The 25497-nt window shown below is 39.9% G+C and overlaps 1 protein-coding gene across 2 annotated transcripts in view; it reads right to left on the minus strand.

Moving 5' to 3' along the window:
* Window positions 1–1404: 1404 nt before the first annotated feature.
* Window positions 1405–25497, minus strand: part of PPP1R9A (protein phosphatase 1 regulatory subunit 9A) — a 160670-nt gene continuing 136577 nt past the window's right edge. Inside the window, exons 12-19 of one of the 2 annotated variants that reach the window (XM_068404445.1) lie at window positions 22953–23110; window positions 22102–22402; window positions 18467–18554; window positions 18291–18368; window positions 14993–15191; window positions 12268–12387; window positions 9027–9209; window positions 1405–8052 (exon numbers count right to left, since the gene is read on the minus strand). In XM_068404445.1, the coding sequence (XP_068260546.1) occupies window positions 7840–8052; window positions 9027–9209; window positions 12268–12387; window positions 14993–15191; window positions 18291–18368; window positions 18467–18554; window positions 22102–22402; window positions 22953–23110 (1340 nt within the window). In that variant the 3' untranslated portion in view covers window positions 1405–7839. The remainder of the gene's footprint in view (window positions 8053–9026; window positions 9210–12267; window positions 12388–14992; window positions 15192–18290; window positions 18369–18466; window positions 18555–22101; window positions 22403–22952; window positions 23111–25497) is intronic. The other variant, XM_068404446.1, reaches the window with a different exon arrangement.

The following is a 25497-nucleotide window of genomic DNA, read 5'->3' on the forward strand; positions in this document are numbered from 1 at the left end:
CCTTTTCCTAAAGCGTTTGAAAGGGGAGAGATCACAGGTAGGATTTAGTCTCTGCTATTACTAATAGTCAAATTTCGAATTTTAGCGTGAGGCAAGGAGGGCTGGAAGCCCATTGCCAGCCTCCCCTTGGGGTGTCCCGGCCTCGCAGCGCAGAGGTGGGAATGGGAGCTGGGCCACCGCGCGTTGAAGCGGTGCTGGGCAGGACAGAGACAGCAAGCACACGTTTTGCACCTAAAGCAATGCTGGGGTACAGCTTCTACCCCTCCGTGTGAAATCGCCCCCTGATAAAACACACTGGCAGCCTCGGTCCAGAAAGAGCAGGGGAGGAAGGTGCACCTCAAGCCTGGCCTCCCAATTACAAGGTAACCTGGACAGGGAAAATCGGGGCTTGCTTCCCAGAGGAGGGCACAACCCGTCATCTTTTACAAGCTGTAGAGCCTGGAGCGGTTCTGGGCATTTCAGAAACCAAACTGCAGGTGCCTGAGACAACCTGCACACACAACAAGGACACACGTATAAATGGCTCCAGGCTTAGGAAGCTGCTGAGCAGACACATTTTACATATCAGTTGTGGACTTACCGCCTCTTAATAGACCTGTTTTAATTAAGATGATAATTTCATGGATTGAGGATTCTTTTATCTTCTTGCAGGTGGTGGCCGTATTAGCGGAAAGCAAGATTTATGATGCAGCTGCTGGGAAACACAGACCGGGTTAGACAGATTAAGTGCAGGGTATTTGGCCTAGATTTGGCCAGATGTAAATCCACTGAAACAACTACACAAATCAGACAGGCTGTGCCCTCCGCTTTTCCCTAATTTAATGCTTTACTAAAATAGAATAAACAAAAGTAAAGAATAAAGACACATTAAACATGTTCAGCAGAGGAACTGCTGTACTTTGAATGTATGAAATGCCCGTTATAACTAACCTACACGTGAGTGTAAAATTTTTTATATACCAAAACTAATCCAGGTCTTTTAAAGAGACAAACATGGACCAGCATCAGTGTGAAGGCAGCCTAATTTTACATCAACCTGCAGCTAAACATCGCACGCTACATTTCATCTGCACATGAAGAAAAAACACCATTCTCTTTCCTTACTCCTATTTTTTTTTTTTTACTTCTTTTTACATAATTACAGATTGTAAATGAGACCCACTTGGCACTCTGTGAATCATGCCAATTTGGCCAACAGCTGGGATTAAAATAATCTTTGGCACTGAGCAGAAGGAAGGAAAGAACAAGCAGGGCAAGGTCCATGTGTCCCTCCCCGCCCCCCCCCCACCCCGCCAAGTCTGACCCATGCAGCAACAGCTGTCCAGTTGTGCTCACCATTTATTATTTCTTCTGGAATGACCAACAAACGGGCAGGAAAGTGAGGACTCGATACAAATTCTAATAAAGATTCAGGATTTCTCATTTTATTGCATTCGTTGTCTAACAACAATAATACTCATTGGCAAGAAAGTTATTTACACTAACAAATCAACTTTAAACCACAAGGCTTTGTTGTTTGTATTTAAACTGTAAGAAAACAAAGGGCCACCGTGATGTTTTGTTTTGATGTCTCCCAATAACTAAATATTAACCAAAGTTATTTTGGGGAAAACTCAACAATCTAGAGAAGTTCATATCAACCAAGCACAAGAGAACAAGCTCAGACATGGCACTACTGTGTCTTTCATGCAGATGATCAGACACCAAGATGTACAAACAAAAAGTTCAGGATAACATGCACTTCATATACATTTGACCTCTTTGAAAAAATAAAAGAAAACGGAAAAAATCTGAAGCGCAACCACCTCTTCAACAATATAAAAAGAAACAATGGAAGAAGCACAGTGAGCACAGTGCATTGTAGTCTTTTAGCTGCCTGGTCTTCTAGCAGTATGTCTAACACTTGTCAGTGACCAGTGAGTTACCATTGCAACATGGCTGGAAAATACAAAAGCGTTTCTTCAGACAGTAAATGTGAATGGGAAAGTACAGTCAGAAGAGGTTCACTGTGCACTCCCCGCTTCCAAATGGGCTGGTTACTCCTTACGTCTGGTGCCCTGGGATCCCCCTCTCCTTCGGATGCTTCTGCACCAGGGCCTGAACCTGCTTCCACTGGTGTCAGTGACAGAGCTCCCACTGAAAACCCAGCGGGAGGCTCAGGACCCCACCTCAGGAGCTGCGAGCCCTCCTCACCTCCCCTTGCTCTGGAAGAAGAAACCCGCCCAACTCAGCAGGCCGGGTTTCACAAACCCTACGGCTCGTTCTCAACACAGCCCAAACTTCCTGAAGAAAGAGGCAGCTCAAGGCATTAACGCCAAACCTTCCAGTTCTTATTCTTCACACATCTTTTAAATCATTACTTAATGCCTACAGCAAACGTACGGCAGTTAGTACTGCCAGTTAATAAGAGAAAGCTCATTTTACAATGAGGGGTCGGAGGGCTCAATGTCATCACTAACGTGTCACAGCTTCAAAAAGCCAGTTCTACAGGTGGAAAAAATACTGTAAAACACATACTACGTGAGGTTAACCAAAGGAACTGTGCAGGTGACCCACACTCCGCTGTGGTGGATAGGTAGGACACCTCAGATGTCACTCCTCACAATCCCGCTCAAAAACGAGCTGCTGAAAATGCTCTGATAGAAATTAAAGTTAGGGTTACAAAATATAAAAAAAAGGGTTTCCTTCCTAGAATACTGACAGTCCAATAAACCAATCCTGTCAACCTCTCACCCCAAAAACCCAACCCGAGGACAACGCGCAGAAGGACTTGCAGAGGACCATTCTGTATACGGTTTTCACAAAACTTTAAAATCTTCTGATCTGCAAAATACACAAAAACCTACAAGAAAGGAGTGAGTAAAGCTACCAGCACAGACAAGGGTGAGCCTGCTGGTGAGACTGAGGGGCAGCGCTTTGCTCCTCGGAGCCTGCAGACAGTCCCGGGGCCCTCTGCCCACCACGCAGACCATGTGCCTACAGCCCTGTAATGCCTGTCTACCTACGTGCTAACTGCCACTAATCTCAGTGCAGCGTAAAGCTGTATGAATATCCATGTACGTACATATGCATGTACACACACAAACACATACGTATTTATTTAAAGAGGAATCAAGCCACAAATCACTTAAAAAATGTCATTTCTAGAAAGACTAATTGATTATTTTTAATCACTAACTTAACAAAACTAAGCCCAAACCATCTAACTGCTCTGTGCACTCTGTCCATTTGAACAAAAGACTTACAACTTAATTAAATATGTGCTACTACTTTCACATGTCTGTTTTTTTCAGTGTTTTGGACCACGAGATAGGTTTCCTGAGGTTTTCAAGTGAGGGAGAGCACGGAATGGGGGAAGTGCTATTAGAAGGGTCCAGCCCCTCTACCACTTAGTTTGATGACAGTGCAAGGGACAAGGCCACACCTAAAAAAAAGCAAGATCAGGTTTTACTTTTGCCTTGACAATATTTTCTCTCTGTAAACACTAGGCTAAGAAATCAACACAGGACTTAATTCTTGCAAACTTCCCCTAAATTTCAGCATTGAAAAACAGTACAGACTGCACTGCAGATTCTGTAAAGAACTCCAGCTGAATCTGTGCACACTTTTCCTTTTGATTTTCAATGCTGTGATGGGACCTGGAATGGTACTTCTTGTCAAGACACAGCTAAATGATGATCCTCTTCCACCCTACTGTAGAACTGGATTCTGCACTACTAACGAGTGGCACTTCTTTCTCTAATTTAAAAGTGGGACACAATTCATTCTTAAAAATCACACAACATTGCTCACCTCTTACTCGCCAGCACTTGAGCCAGGAAGTGAAGGTGAAGCAGCTCAGGAGAACAGGAGGCTTTGAGGGAAGCAATGAAGTATGAAGAACGCTGATGCTCAGCGTCAAGCACCTCTGAACGTCAATGACAGCAGAGGACTGGCAAGCTTCAGAGGAAAGTTGCTCAGTAATTCTTATAAAAGCTCAATTCTTGCGGTATCTTAGCAGCGGACTAGTCATAGCACAATAGATGCCTTTGCAAAAAAATTTAAGTTAAAAAAATGCAAAAGCATTTGTATACACTGAGGTACAAACATCACCTAACTCTGTTCAGCTTGGTATTACTGGCTTCTGTTCCACTGGGCAATTCTAACCTACGATCTAGAACAGGCTCCACTTACAGTGACCCCCACCAGACGTGCTCAGAGTGGCGGGTGAAACGCAAACAGCAGTGGGCAATACTCTGTGCATTGCAATGAACAGGTTTGGCTCCTTCCTCACGCCCTGGTCCTGATCTGCCCGGGCAGACTGACACTGAATTGGGAGTTTTAACACACAAGTCACACGGGTGCAGCACCCCACGCGGGAAAATACGAGGTGGAAGCAAGTAATGTCAGTATGTTTGGCTTATTTGGACAGAGCAAGGAGCCACCGCTCTTTCCAGAATCTCAGTATAAACACCAGCTTTTGTAGCACTAAAGTAACCTGCAGTGTTGTATCTTTTATTTTCTATTTTCCAGAGTTCGATTTTTTGCTAACTCTCCTTTCTTCACCCTTTCAGAGGCTCAATATCTTCACAACCTGGAAATACTGCAGCAATGAGCAGAACTAGAGTTTACAGAATTGGCCTAGCATCGCAACCAGGGAGAAGTTAACTACCCCAGCCTGCTGCAGTCACCTAGGTGTAAAGGTGACACAGATGCATGGCTAGAGGCGTGGAAACACCACGCTGCCTGCACAGTTGTTTAGAAGTGGCCGGACTGGTCAGCATATTCAAAATTGCTTTAGCTCCACAAATAAATATGCAAAAGTAGGCGACAGTTACATCTGCAGGTGAGCCAAAAGAGGAATTCTTTCCAGTCATTAAGCATGGAATATTTGTTTCTTCTTATTACACAAACCCCCACATTAGCCTGACTTAGCATTGGTTTACAGGAAGTTTAAGTTAAGAACGATGAGACGTCCTTATCTTGTGTTTCATATATGTCATTACACAGTACAAGGGGAGAAAATGCAACACAACTTTAAACATCCTATAGAACGGTAACAAAAAAGCTTCAAACTGTGCTTTACCTCTGTTATCCAGTGACATTTCTGCATGTCCCAACAATGAGTTACCATACTTAATAAAAGGAACCACATAAATCTCTTTTATTACAGAAAAAAAAGAGCAAAACTCTTGACATTGCTGTTTGCTTAGTTTTCATGTATTGATCAAAATGCATTTTATGATTTTATTTTAGATTTAAGCTACTAGGGTTTTTTTAAGTTAGGTTTTTGTTATTTTTTTTTTAGTCCAAGAATAACAAAATAACGTTACCACAAAGCAATAAAAACCCCTGAACACTTAAAGGACTTAAGTTGAAATAGCTATTCCTCAGAATAAGAATCTGATTTACGAAGAGATTAACTAGGCACTGTTCTAAGCAGCGAGAATGAAAACTCAATGTATAATGCCAAGCAGTCTGCTCAGGTTTCTAAGGAAATAAAGAACATAAAACAGGGACACCACCTTAGATTACTATATACAACCACTTAAACATTACTACAACGTAAACATAAATTAAAAAGAAAGTCATCATTGAATGCATTTATCAACACTGTATTTAAAATATTCAATTTCCAGTTTCTTCCAGATAACTTCTCTTACTCAAATATAAACTGATTAACTCCTGAAGTAACAGAATGCTAGTTTTACAAGGCTGTTAAACATTTGTATAATTTTTCTTCTACAAAGCACAGAAAGGTTCACTGCAATATGGAATTCCTGTTAGCAGGTGTATTTTTTTGCTGGTGGTCTATCTCAAGAAAGATATCACAAGCCTTTAGAATGATCAGGAAGTATCTTTTACGGCAATTTCATTTTTTGATCTGAATAAAATACACAGCAGAAACTTGTAGAAATAGGATTTGGAAGGAAAAATAAAGCTAATGCTAAGTAGATCTGTTGTGTATGAGTTTTGAATTAACTAGGCTCTCTCAGTTTACAGACCATTTTACATGAGAAAGAACTTATTAGGATCAAAATAAATTTAACCATAAACATTGCAGCCCAACTATTTTGAATCTGAGCTTCAGAGAACTTTACAGACACAAATCTCAATGCCATAAAGTACAGAGCAGAAGAGAAGCCAAGCCAAACTAAACTAAGCATTTTCTTCAAAAGAATTCAATATTTTCATTTTCCAGTTTGTCAAATGTTTCAGTTCAAGATTCTAACTTTGCATAAACATCTTTAACAATTTGTGGGCTGGCATCACTAGATGAAGACTGCAACTTCCAGGATGCAGGAAAGGGAAGCGATGTTTCTCAACTATAAATACTGCTAAGTAGTTAGCTTTGACCACAAAGCAGTAAGCTAATATCTCTAGCTTCTCATTGTGGATATCTCCATGTTGTCTGCCCATTCTTTTGAAGAAATACTGAATATTTTAATACCACTCTTAAGAGGCAGTAAGAACACACAGCGCGAGCTGTACAATGCTTCTGTCATAGTCAAAACTACACAGCAGGCTTTGCTGATGGCCTCATACACCAGGAAAACAGAAACTCCTGAAGGATGTCATATGACCACTGCTTAGCCATCAAAACATTCTACAGCCTATGCCCAAAAATTCAGGTTTTGATGGGGATATTCTTTAAACACGTCAATCAAAACAGTTAATATATGGCAGCTTTGGATTTAGTAACCGTCACCTCCATGGCAGCATTGATCTTAACAGCAATGCACTGAATTCAATTTTAACCAGGATCCCTCGTCTTCCTCTTCTTAAAGTGCACTTCTTGAAAAACTGAAAATCTTCAGCAGACTTAAGTTTGATAATCGTTTCCAACAACATCTTCATAACAGCATAGCACAAAGCTTATTCTCCCAATGCTTACTGGAGAATGGGTCTGAAGATGTGGTGTTTTTCTTGGAAAAAAAAACCCAAAACAAAACAAGCCCAGTTTCCTGTTCAAAACACATGAAAAAGAAAGAAGAGTGTGCTATAAGAAAGTTGCCTACACACTGGGAGCACAATGAAATTTATACAGATCTATACGGTGTGCTCTAGTTAGGAATTCACCCTTGCTCAGATATCTAAAAGATAAATGTTATCCTTAGATTTCTGTGTAAACCCACATAATCATTTAAGGCTTTGCCTCCTTCCTGGATTAACTATTGTACAGTTAACAGAAAGAGTTTCACCTCCTGTCTTTTACCCAGGAGGAATATCGACTCTCCTGTCTTTATCTCCAGTGTATAAGAAGTAGTCACTGAAAAGTTGTGTTTCCAGAGCAGTGTCGCTTCAAGGTACTGATGCAAGATGAAACTTACTCCAGTAGACAGAACTGAGTATCCAAACACAGTAAAGAAGCTGAACTTCCAGTTAGAAAGTTAAGTCAGCTCTTGCTGGACAGAGCACAACTCCTTTTACCCAGCTGAAGAAACGTTCACCAATCGTTTCGACTGTCCATCCTATTCAGAAGAGGTGAAGCAGTGGACCATGCTCCTCGGCATCATGCTGGTTACTGAAGTGACCAAACACATAGAGCTCAATAGAGAAGAGTAGTTTGGAAGAAAACACCGCCACGCAAATATGAAATCTGTTAGCTGTCAACAACAACAAAACAAACTGAGGGGCTGGGGCTGTTTCACATGGCAACAACAACGAGCGTGAACTGGATATGCGGGAAAATAAAACTATACAATATAAATTTCCCTAGTCAATCTATGTATAGCCCCCTTTCTCTGTACACACTCCTGTGTAATGAATGCAAGAAAGCTGAAGGGGCACCAGAGTGGATGTGAGTTCCTCTTCCCTTGAAGTGCCTCTGCTCTCCCACCACAGCAGCACTTCTGCTTATCACTGCTCGTTGGTGCCCTCTGTTGCATCTGATGAAGACTTGTCTGTTTTCTTGGATTTCCTCTGTAGTTGCTCTTGTTCCTTCTTCCGAAGCTTTTCCCTTTGCTTTTCCATTTTCTCTTGAGCTTTGCGAGCTTTCTCCAAGGATGCTTTCATTTCCTTTAGCTTTTTCTTAATGATTGCTCTGTCCTGGGAAGATGTTATACCAAGAGCCTGAGGTGGAGAAAACAAAATTTAAAAAGGAAAATAATTTCATATAGTTTAATCTATCACAAATGTTTTCATATTGTAGTAATAACTCTTCTTAGGTAGAAGACTGTAACAACTAAGCAAATTCAGACACATTACTGATGTGTAAGTAATGTACTTCTGTACTAATTTCCATGTCTTCTACTTCTAGAATATTAAAGACTTAGATCTCATTGCCATCACCAGTGTTGATTTCATTGATCAAATGAGGCAAATAAAGATTAAACTATTTGCCTGAGGTCATCTAAGTCCACATAGAACAAGACTTCCCAATTCTCACTGCTATGCCTTCGTCAAAAGTTCACTTGCTCTCTTCTAAAACCCCTAGAGTTAGTGAAACGCCAGCAAAAAAATTCAGAAAAGAAACACCAAACTTTAATTTTCAGACATACTGAGCCTCCCACAACTCCTTTCTAGAATTATTTTTGACAAATGTCGACTCATATTTTCACTACAAGAAACCATGCATACTTTATACATCAATATTGAATTTAGTTCTAACATAGTACAATTGGTATCAGCTTATGCCTCCAGTATCCCAGTAATCTATTTTTCAGTTGCTGCTTCTGATGTATTTCTATTTACTATTTTCTCTGAATCACCCTTTTGCAAAACAGAGCTGGAGGAGAAATATGTGCACGCAAATACCACTTACACATGCGGCTATATGACGTACGCATGCAAATATGGGTACATTATATACACACAGAGTTTTCACAAAGCAAATGCTCCCTACTTCTGAAGCTTCTGAACCCAAGCGCATATGGGAATTTCTTAAAGTGCTGCTGTGGCTTTATACTCTGTGTTTATTATTCTAGTTTATCACCACCCCACACACAGCAATTCACTGCTTTCTGGCCGAATTCTTACTTCCTTTAAGATTACCTAAAGTGATAATAAATACTACAGCTAGTCTTGAAGTCCAGTCAGTCAGTTACCTTGAGCTTACTGCCATCCAGCTGAAGGAGATGCTCCCCATTAATGTTTTGGGCACTGAATTCAGAAACATACTGTTCAAGGTTCAGGCTCATTAACCAGTGGGAAACCTGCTGCACGCTCCACTCCTGAACAGCACGACTCTGACACTGACTGTGCTTAGGAGACTGCCCATCGTCAAGGATCTGTGACAAAAACATGCTGCGTTATTATTAAAAGGGTAACACGGACAAGTAACAACATTTTTCTGTACAAACCGCCAGCATCTTTACACTACAACGATAACAATTTCACACCACTGTATACATCTGTACCTAACCAGATATCTAAGAATTGGCACAAGGTACCCAAAAAGTCTTCTATATATAAATAGAAGAACTGGCATTCCTTTTAACCCAAACAGGGACTAAAATGGCCAGGTGGCACAATTCGAAACAGGTATGGCTCCCATTCCCTCGCAAGATTTTTATCCTTCAAATTAGAACGTTTCTAAAGGATGCAATGAGTTCTGCATTCCACTTCTCAGGATCATTCATGGATCTTTATGATGTGCTTAAGCTATAAAAATGAAATTCAGGTGAAAAAACCTCAGAAGACCACTCTGAAGTTCAAAGTGATGACATCAAACAGCCAGTGAGACTGACAATATCTACGGAAGACTATGAGATGACACTGAGGAGCAGTAAGGAACATGCAGTGATCCCACAGCCCTGGCCCTGCTCTCATCCCGTTGCACTGCTGCTGTGGAGGAGAGCACAAACACAGCACCAGAAAGGGCCGGTGGGACGTCAGCTGCTGAAGCAGCCCCATGTCCCTGCTCTGCCACTTTATTCCACCCAGGGGTATGCTAGTGGGGCCTGAAACAAAAGCTACTCTGTTCCAGCCGTGGTCAGCAAAGCAGCTGCTACAGGCTGCAGCAGCTGTCTGCTGTTAGAGCAGCTTTTGTGCTGGGTTAGATGATGCTGGGAGCTCTCAGCTTTTGGCTGTCCAGTTCTCGGAGAAGGGGAAAAGACGGATTAAGCACTATCTTTTCCTTCTCCTATCGCCAGTAGGAGCTCAGTGCAGCTGATGCTTGGCTTGGCGGATCTGCTCTGACACCAACCCTCCTCCCCCTTCCAGCATGCTGCAAAAACTGCAATTTGCTATGGCCTTGAAAACTCTTAGCAGAAAGGAGAGGGGAACTCAAGACAGGGAGAGAGGAGCCAGTGACATGTGCATGTTCCGCTCGAACAAGGGGGTTTGCCACACAACACCGTAAAACAAGGAACATGAATCTGCAAATGAGATGATACATTGCCACGCGATGATCACACGAATCACCACAACAGCACACTAGTATCTCACCTCATCATCAATCATATCCAGGCTCTGAGTGAGGGAGCAACAAAGAAATGGGAAAGAAAAGCATTATAGAAACAAAATACAGAACATGTAACAGCATGTAAAAGTTCAGGCAAGGGCAGCACCAAGATTTGCGAACAGATATGGCTAGTCAAAACCAAAGAGATTTCTTTAAAAAAAATTATCTCCAGAAGCAGAGAGGTTATGTTGAAAGCTCAGCACGCACATGATTTGGCAGCTAAACCTGTGACTATGTCAATGAAACCCGCTTGGAGTTCCTGGTCCTGACACACCCTAGAACCGGTGCAAACCTTCCTGATAACTCCAATTGCAAGAACAAAAGCTCCTTAATTGAGGAGAGCAACCTGCAAGAACCAGGTTCCCTCCCCACCCTTTCATTTTTTTCATCTTCTTCAAATAATCATGTCAGATCTGCCAGAGAAGCATGAGCGAAGGAGTGCTCGCAGCAATATGCTACAGAAGGCTCAAGAGCAATGCTGGCCTAATCCCCTGTAAGGGTGGTTGGGAGGTTTCCACTGCAGCTCTTGCTGAACACGCTACCTGATTTGGAGGCTGCAGTTTGGCACACAGCAGAGGATGGAGAAAACACATTCATTTTTATAGAGCTGTTCAGGCTTGATATTTTAGAAGTGATAAAGTAGAGAGCTGAACAAGCAAAATGAAAGCATTTTCAAGCTTTTAATTCAATGCCACTGGGAACAGGGCATTGTCACAATAAAATACATAATTATAAAGGGACTGAAACATGGTAAGATAATGAAATGTATTATCAAGATAGTATTAATACTGAATAAAGTGTAAATGATGACTTTCTTGTTTTCAGTAATTCATAGAATATACAGACCTGTCTGCACTCTCCTATGATCCTTATAAATTTTTGCCCTTTATTACCTGCAGTAAGTAACCTCTAAAGAATGGTTGGGTTTGTAGACTTGCATTTTAGCAAATGGGGTTGCACCGAACAGCTCTCATTCTTTAAACCCATGCAAAGCATGCAGGCAGTAACAGAACAAACCTAAGTATCATAAAAAATAAGACATAGATACTTCAAGTTCCTCCTCTCTAGAAAAAAACCCTGGCTCAAACCTCACATGAAAAATGTGAAGTTCTTACGGAGGGTTTGTAGAAGAGCAAAAGCACAGGTTTCCTGAGTCCACAGGACATGTCAGCTACTGTCAAATTGTGCAACTTCACTGACAACCGAGTTACAAAACTAGTATCTTAAGAAAAGTATTTTCAATATATTATATTCAGCTCAATTATGTCACCAATTTACAGGAAAGCCTTTTCACATTATCATTGTTCGAAAAAACTCTGGTTTGAAGTAACTGAATTCAAATCCACTGTGCAAAGCAAGCACAAAGAATGCAAAGTGAATTATCACATATACGTTCTAATCAATATACATACATTCAGGTACAGTAACACACAATTACTGCATGTACAGGTCATCATTATTTTAATGTATCAGGGTAAAGATTAATCTAGGTGAAGGTGCCTTACATCTCAACTATATTTACCAAACTATACTGTATGTTCATTATCTCAAAATTGTCTCAGTTATGTCTAGTTTAGTGTATGTATATATATCTATGGGTCCACATGTACATATTTAGAATGTAGGAAAAATGTACTGAAACGTGTGAGGATATAGCATCTCTTAGGAAACCAACTGCATTCTACTTTCCCACAATAATACCATAGGACCTTTATTTCAAGTCCTTATTATATGAACAAGAAAAATCATAATCTAGAAACCAAGATTTTCTTCTCCCATTCTACTGCCTAAAAAATATCCCTTTATTATTTGAGCAATTATCAAGCAAAATGCCATGGGAAAAAAAAAACTATTTCCCATCTTAAACAATTTCATCAGCTTACCTCATCTGATGACAGTGCTAAGGAGTGTGAGAACCCTGGGGTTTTAGGTTCTGCTCCTAAACCACTCAAATCAGCTGAACTTGTGCTGCTGGGACTGAAATCATCGTTGAACGTGAAATTCTGCAGAGAAAAAGATGAGTTAGAACGAACAAACAATCTCATACGTGCATCTAAAAGGGAGATTTGCTTTCTGTCTTCCGGGTTGGCATAGTTCAGGAGGGATTTCAATCATCCAGCAAGCCAGTTACAATAGACTTGAGGAAGCCTAGTTTTTAGTGTTGTTAATATTTATAGAATACACAATATTTTTATCACAGTGTACTTCAAGAGACACCTTTGCCAGCTTAATGCCTCAATGAATAGCAAAGGGGTCTGAAAGCAATTTCCAGACTCCCTTTTAAGATGCTGGCTCTCATCCTGGAGCTAAATTACTGCTTCCACGGGTTAATCACTAGCATTTTACTGTCCTCCAGATATTTAGGATAAGCGTAGCGCAGGCAGTAACACAAAGAATAGGACAGAGGATTAATTAGCAGAGAGAAGTGAAAACTGCTATTGAAAGAGCAAGGAGAATATCCTGTGAATCCATTTTTGAGTCCCAAATAATCTCCTAGAAAAGTGAAAGGATCCTCTCTCTTAGCCTATACCTTTAGAAAAAAACAGAAATTGAAAGTAAAAGAGATCTTTGGATATTGAAAGTTATTTACTGAACTAATAACCATAAAACAAACCCTGTTTTTTCTTAACAATGCAATGACAGACATCACACCTTACAGCAAAAAATAGCAAAAGTGTGCACATATTTTCAAGGAATACAGCAAAATTACCATCAGAAGACAAAAACTAACAAGCATTTCACATTAGAGTGAGAACCATAAAAAAGTAAAATCTATAAAAAATGAAGGACACCATGATATTCCATTTAATTTGAATATACAGTTGATGATACAGAGACCTCTCATCTCTACTCTAATCTCATATCTAAATGCCTATCAAATTCAATTCACCTTTGACATTCAATTTAAAAAAATGGAGCCAAACATCAAAACCAAAAACAACACTAAAAAAGTTATGCTTTTATTTCTCCCAAAGACATCTGACCTATCTTTCCTGAAAACAAGAAGTCTTCCAAAAATATCAAGTGTTGGTCCTCTTAGTTTTGCTGGAAATTCAACTAAATATTGATATCACACTGTGCTTTAAAAACCTGAATAGCAATACAGGAACTGTTAATTTAAGAGCCTGCAAACTTTAGAGAGAACATAAAACTGTTTTTGTGATCAGTTTTCTCACACCTTTAGAATTCCTGTTCTGCTTTTCCCAACTCTTTATAGAGGAGAAGAAAATCCGAGCAGCTTCCTTAATATGCAAACTTTTTAGCCTCCACAGCGTTCTTAGGCTAGGAGTTCAACAGCTCTACCTCCTGTTGTGTGAATTTCAAGTACTCTGATTCTTCTTTCTCCTCTACTTTGTGCAAGCTTCAGCCTTACGATGAATTTAAGTCTCTAAAATTTAATTTTCTATAGGAAAAACACAAGATAGCCATGGCCTGCTAATAATCATGATAGCAGGATAAACCCACCCCCCCCGAAACCTCAACCTAACACTAACTGTAAAAGGGGATGCTTTCTTCCCCATTTTTTTTATACAATGTTTGTTTAAAGGCACAAATAGGATTTACATGTCCCATCCTCATCTTTCTTTTTCAAAAGAAACCAGGTAACCATTTAGTTTCTCTTTAATCTTCAGAGATTTCATCTGTGGTCTTCTCTATCAATCTGATTTGTCCTGGTCAGCCTTGTGCTGCTCTCCCCACCAGGTAACACAAGCACAGCTATGACCTTGTATACCTTGGTGCACAGCAGAAGTTAAGGTGTCACCAGCTTTTGGCACCAAAAGAGTAAAAAATGCCTGTCGAAACTGCTATTATGTACATGCATGTGTTTGTAGAAGATAGATAGAGAAATCAGATTTCTGATTCATATTCCTGTACAAGAAGTTGAGACCCATATCTGTTTCTTTATAACCAGACCAATATAAAAAGTCAATAGCTACAAGTTATAAGAAGATACAGGCAGAGAAATATTTTCCAGAAGTGACAATAAACATGAAAAAGCTAAGTATATTACTATAACTAAGGGTTATTTAAGGAGTTACCATGCTGAAACATTCATGCACATAGAAAGAAATCACACACAGATGTATTAAATTACAATAGTTCATATTTACAATTCAAGCACCTTCATATAGAGAATTAAATCCAACATCCAGCATGCATGACAAACAGATTTCATTATTGGGGGGAAAAAGGCAAGTGACTGATAGCATACAGCATTTCTTCACTTGCAAACACCTCATTTGAACATGGGTAGGTATTCCCACAATCAGTCCTGAAGAATGCAGAAAATATCTACAACTGAATACACAAATCTAGCATTTGTTCAGTGGATCCAAATGCTAATTTCCACTGGCACCACTTGATTTTGTTACGGTACAGCACACCACAGTTAGTTTACTGAATTAATGTACATTAAGACAGAGTAAAAAGGTAGAATGTGGAATGGTACAATGACAGAGATGTTCTGTTCAGATGAGCTTTTACTGTATAATGAACACCATGCACTGTTTATTGTAGTAGTCATATATTGGCCTGTTCTTTTTCCAGAAACATGAAGCCAATTATGCCACTCAACACAGTGGGAATAAGGTAGTTTTTATTTTCTACCTTTGACCCTTTTTTAGCTGGGCTTATATTTTCAGAGGAAGGTTCAGTTGAGTTGGTAGGCGATGGCAGGTTGCTAGAAGAATTGGATCCCTTGCCACTCTCTCCATACCATGTGAATGGTACACAGTGTGGGAGAGAGGAGGATCGCTCTGCTAAAGATTTAATGTTTGCTGATCTCTGCAGCATCTCTCTGACGGTCCTGTTTAAGAGAAAGGAGCGGGAATATGTGTTAGATTATAAAATAAGAGAAAACAAAATGCTACAGAGGCAGTTAATTGTAAAAAGAGTGACATTCCCTGTAAGTGTGACTAAAGAACCGAGTGGCAGGCAGCTGGTAAGGGCATGCCTGAAATCTCTTTCAGCAAAAGCGGAAAAAAGCGTGTTCTTTTGGTTCTTTTTCTAACTCAAGCTCTCTCAGACAACATACACCCAGCAAACAGAGACAGATGCCCGCTGAAAATGCCTGTACTCCCACCATTCGGATGTGAACCAGCTCCAGTCAAGAAGCCACATGTTGTGTTGGTGCATTTCTGAGCCCCAGAGGTATATCAGCATGATTAAATAGATTAGACTTAGCACTGACCCAAGCGGGCTCTGGTTCCCAGAGAAGGTCTGGCTTGGATTTTGAGCACAGGCAGAATGAATCAGGTGCATCTGTATCCATCTATGGAGATGGGCCTTTGTCACAACAGCTAAATACCGATAGAGTATTATCTTGATTTTAAAGTTATTAAATATTAAAAATATTAATACAGAAAACCGAAAGAAACACCTCTGTGATACTATGAGCTTCTCTCTTTGTAGTAACAAAGATTGCAGTGAATAATGTCATCAAGGCAAAGGCAACAGTTATAAAATGCCTAAGTTATTCACTAAATATATCATGTCAACAGCACAGTTATGTAAACTAAAAATAACTATGCAAAGTGTCTGCCTCAAAGAACTTATGCATATGTCATATTCTCCTATTATTTATATCAACATATATATTACTGTTTCAGAGCATTAAACTACTCCTCTTAGCAACCACCAGTAAATTGCACGTATGTAAATCTCCCCTCAACTTCTACCTTCTGGACAGATTCTAAATCATTATTGACATAATTACTAGAGCTTTGTACATTGTGAAGCCTCTTTTCTGTATGGATGAAACTGAGGTTGTCAAAGGGCCCCCACCCATGGAGGCAGCAGCAGAATCCTCCCTCCCTTTAGCTACATAAAGAAAATAGATGTATCTGACCCAGTCCCGTACTCCTCCCTCATCCTCTAATCTTGCCTGAAAGCAGAAAGGAGAAACAAACAATGTTGCCCAAATCACCTAGCTTCAGGCAGGGGAATATATGCTTCTTATTTAAATGGGGATTTTTTTATATATGTAACATTAGAGGTAGTCTTAGGAAATAATTCAGGATTTTATTTATACACCCTGAGTGCTATTTTTTGGCAATGGCAAAATAATGCATGCAACATCCATCTGACAGCGTGATTAATTCTACATCAATCAGTTGCTGTAATGGACATAATTATAACAGGATGCTGTCTTTTGATCATCATCTTCCTTCTTTCAAAAAGCTTATACAGCTTTGGACTGTAGAGAAAACACCCTCACATTTCTTCTGAGGCAAATTCTTTGGAGTTAGTAACAAAGGAAGTGACAGTGGGTGTTTAAAAAGTTATACTGAAATAATAATATTCCAGTGTACAGAGGCACAGTGAGAATTACAAATGCTTATGAATTTTGACTTTGAAAGCAGTATTAAACTTTGCTTTTAGTAACTATATCCAAACTCAGAAATATTAACAAACACCACAAATAACTGATTTATCAAATGGTCTAATAAGCAACTGATCTCACTATGCTGAGATGTGCTTTCTCTAAGGAAGATTCCTATGGGATCTCAGAAAGGTCTGTAACATGCTATGTTGGTATAAGGAACATACAGGCTCTTACAAACAAGTACACATTCATTTCCCCCACCCCGTGGCTTGGTATTTAAATGCTACGTGATGTTTAATACCCAGCTAAAGGCACTAGCTGCCTTACAGCTGCACAGAGGTGCAGAGAATTTGCATTAACAACTCTCTCCCTGTCACTAGGGAAATCCAGCCGCGATATCACTAACTCCAGGTCACACTGCAAGCAGACACACCAGTGGAATCAGCTGGAAGAGGTTTTCTGACACCAGCGCAGAGGCGATGACTGCTGCCTAAGATCGCTGAAGATCCTGCCAGATATTTGCAGGATACAAATGTGCAAATGTATGCTGAGACACAACAGTGCACTTCAGTACAGTGTGCTTGAGGCAGTAAGTCAGAAGTCTAAAGTTTCTTTTGCTTTTCTGATTTTACAGAGCTACACAATATACTTGTTACTGGGTTTCCATATATTAGACTGTCAGCAAAACTCCACAAACGGCTACATACTGGTTTTCCATGACAATGATTTTCTGAGTAGCGTTCGAAGTTTGCTTTCTTCTGATAGCTCTTTTATCAGGTAGGGGTTTTTTTTTTTTTGCATTTTTTATGTGCAGAGAGTTTTTGAGTTGCTATGTCCTTTCTAGACTTTTGGAACATATTAAGTTTGCTTAGCACTCCACCAGATATCACCCCCTATAGCTGTGATCTTGGCACTCATCAGTACATGAGGAGAGACCTTCAGTAAAAATCTACACTAGCTTTTGCAGAGAAGATTGCTTCCTGCCATTTTGAACATTCATTTATTTATTCAGAGTCCAGATGCTGGTGATGCGGTCTCATCAGATCTCACAAGGAATTCACAATTCCTTCCCCAAGAGCTGGTGATGTGACAAACGCAGTCAGCGTTCTTCCTATTTTCAACTTATGATATTCATCTTCAGAAACAAACCCTTCTGAAAGCATTCCTGAGGAGGCTGCCGTGAAGCTGCAGTGAACAGCTGCTGCCCATCCTCTCTCTGGGAGCTTTTTCAAAAAAAATATGTGGAATTGTGTCAAGATTTCTGGTTCATGGGTATTATTAACTGACTGTGTGTGCATCTTGTAGGCCACCTCTGACAATCTATTTCTGCAAATCCCGTTAGTGGATGCAACAGTAGCAGTGATACCATGATATTATAAGCTTCCAAGTATTTTTAGATTATATGTTAGTCTTTCATTAGTTAAGAAATCTAGGTTTGTAAGCTCAGAAGGTTATCTCAAAGCTTAACGCTTATTTATATGAAGTCACTGGGACCGTTAATGCTCCCGCCTGCTCGGATGATTAGGTTTTTCCAGTGTTTCTGGCATATCATTTTGTGCATCCTCAATCTTTTACCCATACCTACTGCCATAGGTCACTCTAATAGCTTCTTTCTCTTTCCGCTTCTTGCCCTTGTTTGAACTCCTTCTCAGGGGAGCCCTACAAGAATATTAGAAAACATCAGGAAACATCTTTGAAATTTTACTTTCAATCCTTTAAATGAAAAAAATAAGTATTTTAAATAACAGAATGCTTACCCAAGATCTGCAAGTTTTCGCTTTAGTTTTTCTGTATGCCCTGTACTAGGGCTAGTTGTTCTTGCTGCCTGAGCACATGTGGCACCATCTAGGATACATTTGTACACGGAAGAATGTGCATTATTATTTTTAATTGCTACCGATAGCTATTCCACTTTCCACTCAAAACAGTTTGTGTATCTTTTCATAATTAGATACGTGTACATATGTGTGAGTACACAACTTAATTAGGTGAACTCTTCTCATTTTTAAGCAGATGGTGTGAAGAGGAATAAAAATAAATAAATACATTCAGAATTTGAAAATACACATGAAGAAATCTTAATTGAAGAAAATTATGTTAATTTTGGTTGAGTTTTAATGACTATGTAGTAAGTCGAACAACACAAAAGATTTACAGCTAAACATTACAGTGAATCCATTTTTAAACTCAGCAGTAGCTGCTTAAGTTCCCTTTTACAGAATCCAGTTGGTATATATGCTTTACTTCAAAAAGGACTCCTGAAATACTTTCTTGAACTTTGGAGCCAAGAGTACCTTTTATGATGGACATGCTAGGTAACAGTTATCTGTTTAGCTTGAACATCTTTGTTAAAATAAACATTTAACTTGAAATCCAGCCATTCTGAACTAAAAAAAAAAAAGAATTAGAAGTAGCTTAGTTAATAAATTTGCCTTGAGATGTCTACCAATTTTTGATCTCTTCTACAAACACTGTTAAAGCCTAAAGAGAAACAGCCTGCAGTACCTATAAAGCCAAAACAATGAACCTGAGTCTGCAAAACATCCCGTGAAATCTATATGGAAGCTAAAAAAAACCACACAGCAGCTGAAAAATTCAGACACAGTTTCTGTGATTCTTAAACATGAAGAGTGCCCCCAAATACACTAGAGAAAGCAAATGAAGATCTGTCATTCATGTCACTTGCGCTTTGGTAACTTTTACAGTGTGACCTCAGATGTACAGTGACTTTTAACTGAAAGTACTGCTGCGTTTGTGGATTTCTCCTACTGTAGCTGACAGTACCTGCACGAAAGTAAATAAAACTGTAGGTACACTGCTTTTGTGGTGGGCAAATAATGAAATCATTTAGTAGCTGTAGGTTTTGGTGCTGTAGCAGAAGAAATAATCTGGAGAGCTCAGCAGGGACACGTAGCAGCTACCTGGTGTGGCAAATTTCTGTTTGGGCTCTTGTATCACTATGCTCCCACACGCAGCTTGGCCCAGCCAGGGCACTCTGAATAATGACGATTTGCTGGGGAAAACATTCTGCTGGCTATGGGATACAGTGGAAGATGGATGGGCTAGGTCCCAAAAACAGCTTCAGTGGTAGAGTAGACTTGAATCTACGGGGTCTTGCACACATGGAGGTACGCAGCGCTTGGCACATGGCAGTGGCCATGGGCACCTGGGCAGGAGGGGACTGACCACCCTGGATGGGTGCATCTTCCCTCACTCCTTGTAGTTCTTCAGAGAGGGTGAGGGAGAGCTGGTTCCTCAGAACAAATCACACAGAAGCTGCTTAATCCATCACTTTCAGCCTCAAGGAGCTGGTGTAAGTAATCTGTGGCTGAGGGATGTGAAAGGAGACTAGACCTAACTTTCCTCCCCAAGGCCACAAAACAGTTGCAGCCAGCCTCACATCAGCGGAGCACTGCCCATAGGGGTCACCTCAGCTGCCTTGACAAAGGATGCTGTTGCACGAAATAGGCAGAACTGAAGAAAATAAATTAATCGTTCATATACATTAAAAAGTTGTGATTAAAAGACGAACAGGCAAAATTCCTCATCTTTTTCCACTGAAATTGAACTCATGACACTTCAGCACTTCCCACTACACTGCAGGGTATCATAAGAAAAAAGCAAGACAAGTGTGAGTTTGCTAACGCTCAGTTTTGCTAATGAGAGATTAATCAATGGACACACACATGTCCACGGATGTGGACACCCATCTCTAAAAAGTGGATCTAAAAACTTTCTATCTCTAAAAAAACTCTACCTAAACACACAGAACAAATACAATGGTACTTTTTATTTTCTGACCTGTAAGAGTTTGACAGCCAAATTAATAATCAATTAAATAGCATCACTACAACAGTTGTTGCCAAACAACTCCTTTAGGATATATTTTTTTTTTGGTAGGACTTATTAAATGCAAATTTTCCATTTGAAACTAAATTGCTCTGGTTTGATTTTCATGTACTCATCAGAATCTGGATACACCTGAAAGCACTGGTTTACTTAAAGAGTCACAGTGGGGGAAGCATGACACCAATATTTAGACAGAGATTATTTTTCAAACCTAAATTAGAAAGAGCAACACAGTGTGTGGAATATAATACCCTATTCCTTACACTACAAGGCTAGTCTCCACTAAATTTTTATCAAGATGTTTTTCATACATCAGTTTGAAATGCAGGATTTACGACTTCACTGATAAACCAATCATACACTCAAGCTGAAGTACGAGTTTGGAAAGTCACATTCTTATGTTCACACCCTTATTTTTACTCGCAAAACTCAAATATTGACTTTAACTTTGATTCATTAACAATTATACAATTAGAAACTATACAGTTAGACCAGCAATTTCAGAACCCATGTAAAAATTCTAGCATGTATTAACCTATCCTAAATTCCAACAAAACTTCGTTAATCTTCTAGGAATCTATGTGAAAGCCCTGCATGAAGATGAAGAAAAAACAGGTTGTAAATCAGTGGCAAGTCTTTTCAGACATACAAACAAAAATCCTCATCAAATTGTCCTTTTCAGTTAATTTAAGTAAGCCAAAGTCTGTTATGAACCTATCCAGACCTATTCCTGCAGTCCTCGCTTATAAACAATTTTTATCACGTATTTTATCTTATGTGACAGAGAATGCAAGGTGCATAGCTAAGAATGCTGAAGTTGTGTAAAATGCTGATTTTGACTTCACAAGGCAACTGAAAAGGATGGCTCAGTATTCTGTGCTGTATCATATTGTTAATGCCTTTAATAAACTGGTATCTAAGACACGTACCTGAGCTAGGTATGATCATGTTTTATCCAGCTTACATTTAAAGAATCTGAATTAAATAAATAACAATGCAGTCAACCTCCTCAACAAATTACTTGATTTTTTTCTGTAAATGAAGAGTCTCCAGACACTAACCTCTTGTTTAATCTAGACCATGCTGCCTCTCAGCAATTAAAAGCTACAATCTGTTATTCTTGCCTTACACTCCTTTCCCCACCCTTCAAAAAAATCATCTAGCAGTGCCAAAATCACATAATTCAAGTAAGTACACTGTGTTTAGCATGTTTTTAATATAGAAATGTCCCAAGGTCCAACAATTTATTTTTTTTTTTAATAAAATACAAGATTTTCTTAATGGTAACTTTCCACTAGCTTTTTCAGTGAGTTCTAAGAACAACAAAAAAAAAAAGGAAACAGTTCCCAATCTCATTTTAAACTTTGTCCTTTTCTTATACCATCATATGAGGTAATTTGTAATTTTTGACTTCCAGGTAGACAAAAGAAGTTATGAGATGATGGCTTTCTAATTGCTAAGGTCCTACTACACAAAAAAAGTTCATAAAGTAGATGTAAGTGAGCAAAATGATGCATCAATTTATTGTAAAAAATAGTAATACCTTTATCCTGTAAAATACTCCTGCCAGCTGGATGATGCAAAGGAGATGCTTCAGAGCTGTGCCCAGATTTTGAAGGAGAGGAAAGTGGAGTGTCTCCCTGAGCATGTGGGGAAAGGACACCTCCTTTGCGGTGCTGTCCTTCTTCTTGGTTTTCAGTTAGGTTGTCAAGTGAGATTGCTGCACTGCTAGCCACAGGGGAGAGGGAGGAAGCACCAGAGTCTGATGCTGGTGAGGATGCTCTCATGCATAAGGGCAGTGGTGATTTTGAAATGTGCATGGGACTACTGTAACTGTTTGACGGCTGTTGGTATAAGAGATTATAAAGCAGGTTATACCATTTAGTAACCAATCAGAGCAAGGTTTACTTTGGACATGCAATTCTTTTATTCATTATTTAGCCTTCTATTTGTACGAAATGCTTTAGCAATTCATGCTATTACCTTTTGATACCACACATAGTGTTGTTCATTGGTATTTGCTTTCAGACAGAACTCAGTATAGGACAAAACAAGTTAATATCATATCAATTGTGTCAACAAATACAGAAATGCACGGTCAAGTTCCTTTCACCTCCTGCATAAATGAAAGGACCCACTCTGCATTATAAAGCACACATAAATCAGAAAGCCCAAGATTCCTGTAAAAAAGACCACAACAAAATCAAAAAATCAGGTGTGCTGACTCAAAGGAGACTGGACTCGCACATCACTCAAGGACATTCATAGCATACTGGTCACAAAAGAATAAATACTGCCTGTGCTTCAATGAAAGGACAAAGAGGATGAAATGACTTACAGGGGCAATCTAGCACTCCATAGGAAGCCTGAAAGAGAGGGTAGAGTCCTTCTCACCTTTCGTTCAAGGCTGTCCTCTCCATCAGTTGAACTGATGCTATCATACAGCCTTGTTCTAGAAGGCCTCTGACGCTTGTTCTTCACTGAAAGCTGAGCTCGAGTCTTCAGAGCTTTGGAGTCCAGTCTCTCCGTTTCTGGCACTGCTTCATTGAAATCTGTATGGAACATGATTTGAAGCTATTTAACAGAATGATCTTTCACTACTTTTTCCTAAGACAGGATCTGCAATTGTGAGTACATGCACTTTGCATGTTTTACTTGTATCTGTATCTTCATAACTGTTAAAGTACACATGCAAAAAAAAAGGTTATTTGGATAAACAATTAACAAGTTTATCGATACAGATCCAGTAATTGCACAGCAAAGAATCAACTGCAAATATTTAAAAACTCAACAAATGATTCCCACTGTTACGTGACGGACCACACAAAACCAGGTTGTACTAGCCCAGAAAACAGGTCCACTTAGACCCCCTCAGAGGGACTTGCATGTGCTCGGCCTGCAGAGAGTTGTCCTCCATCAGGGCATAAAGCAAAGGAATCCTCATCTTGCTGCTCTTTGACAGACACTTCCCAGCATCTGGATGATTACCAGTTTAGACCCAGAGGACCAATTCATTTATCCCCAATCCTGCCCTTTTAAGCCACTTGAGAAGGAGGGACTGGACTGCCATTTTTTCCCACACCTGCCCCACTAAGCATTTCCCTTATAACTTCATCAGTTTTGCAGGCTGCTCATCGAATTACAGAAGAAATTACCTAGAGCAGTCCTCAGGCAGCTCTACATTTTATCATGATCAGAATGGATTACAAATTTAAAGACCATGACTTGTTCTCTCCTGAATCATAGCTGTTCAAGGCAGGAATGGGAAGGTCATGACCTGTACAAGAGCAAAGGGACTCCGGTTTTCCCTGATTAGAAAAACGACTATAGTGGAGCAGGACATGGACTGTTAGATCTGTCATTATTCTGATCTAATAGCTCAAAAACTCAAAAACTCTCTGGGTGAAAGCCGGGAGATGTACTCTACTCTCCCACTTCTTAACTCTACAAAGTTACTGTATTTTGTGAACATTTGGGGTTTGTGCAGATGTTGTCTTCTACCATATGTACTTCAAAATAACAAAACTGAAAAAAAACCCCAAAACCGCAGTGCTGCATTATTTTTATATACCATCAGAGAAGAGCTGGACACTGTCACTCTCATGCTTATCCACTGCTGTCCTTGTACATATAACTTCCTGCTGGAAAAATAATGAAAACCTATTTCTTTGGTTCTGAAGGGAAAGCAGCTTCAGATCTTTCATCTATTGCCCAAAAACCGTTACGTGATACATAGAAACTGGAGAAATATTTCATATAAAAAATGGAACAACAAAACCATCTTACCTGCCTAGGTTCAAAGCAACCCTATTCTTGAATGTCTTGCAAGCAAAGTATATTAAACACTTCATATATGGCTTGCTTCTACAAATAGAGCTAACATAACTGCACTTTTCTTAGCTACCAATCACCCACTCAAATGACATCTGAGTATTTCAGCAAATTTAACATTTTACAAAGCTGCAGTAAGACAAAACACATTTTAAAAGGTGTTTTTGCATTTTACACCAGACAAGGAATAGATTCTTTATGGTTTCAACTTTTTGCAACCCTCATAGTACAAATCAAGCCAGAATCTGTTAAGATTTATTTACTTGTCTAAGTACTGCATTCATAAAACACTAATTAATTAGAAGCTGATCTTACAGACATTTTTGCTTTAAACAAATATAAAGGGAGACATCTTAGCCTCACTGAAGCCAATGAAGAAACTCTGACCAACTTGAGCAAAGCTGAAATTTTCCCCATTGCTTTCCATCGCATCCTGACCTTCAGTCTCAGAGAATGTGATGTACAGATGACACTACAGAATCATTAGCATTGTCTGACTGGTAATTATGCTTCCACCGTAAGTTCTCAACAGGACAAATGCACATTACCATGACCTGAACTGCTTATATTTGTTCTTTCAGGTGTATGCACTTCCATACATCCCTTCCTTTCACTGCTGAAATTACACAAACTATTGACATAGCACTGCAAACACTTATTCAGTTAAGTGGTCATACTGGCCGTGTTTAAGCAAAATACCAGCTGAGCCTGGAGCTTACCACTCCCTCCGCCCCAGAGCTGGGCTGCTCGCACTCAATGGCCGCTCTCTGTTGCACTGCAGGTACCTAACCGTGGTTCAGCCTGCTGCAAAGAGCGAGCTCACACAGCATCAGTAAGGGCTCCTTCCTCGTCAGAGGCTGCATTTAAGCTGGGCTCTCACCCTCAGGCCATGCACCCTGTGGATCTGGACCTGAGCCACAGCCCACGGACAGACCTCCCGGCTCGCCCTCAGACCTGCCTCACCACCATGAACTTGCCTGGGCTCCCAGCTAACCCCGGTTTCCATCACTGGACCTGCCGTGCTCACCACACTTGGGTACAGCAGGACTGGGCTGCTGTCGGTGGTCTCTGCCCCGGCCACACATGCTGTCACTCTCTGTCCCAGCTC

Source organism: Nyctibius grandis, chromosome 7, assembly GCF_013368605.1.
Source record: "Nyctibius grandis isolate bNycGra1 chromosome 7, bNycGra1.pri, whole genome shotgun sequence".
Taxonomy (NCBI): domain Eukaryota; kingdom Metazoa; phylum Chordata; class Aves; order Nyctibiiformes; family Nyctibiidae; genus Nyctibius; species Nyctibius grandis.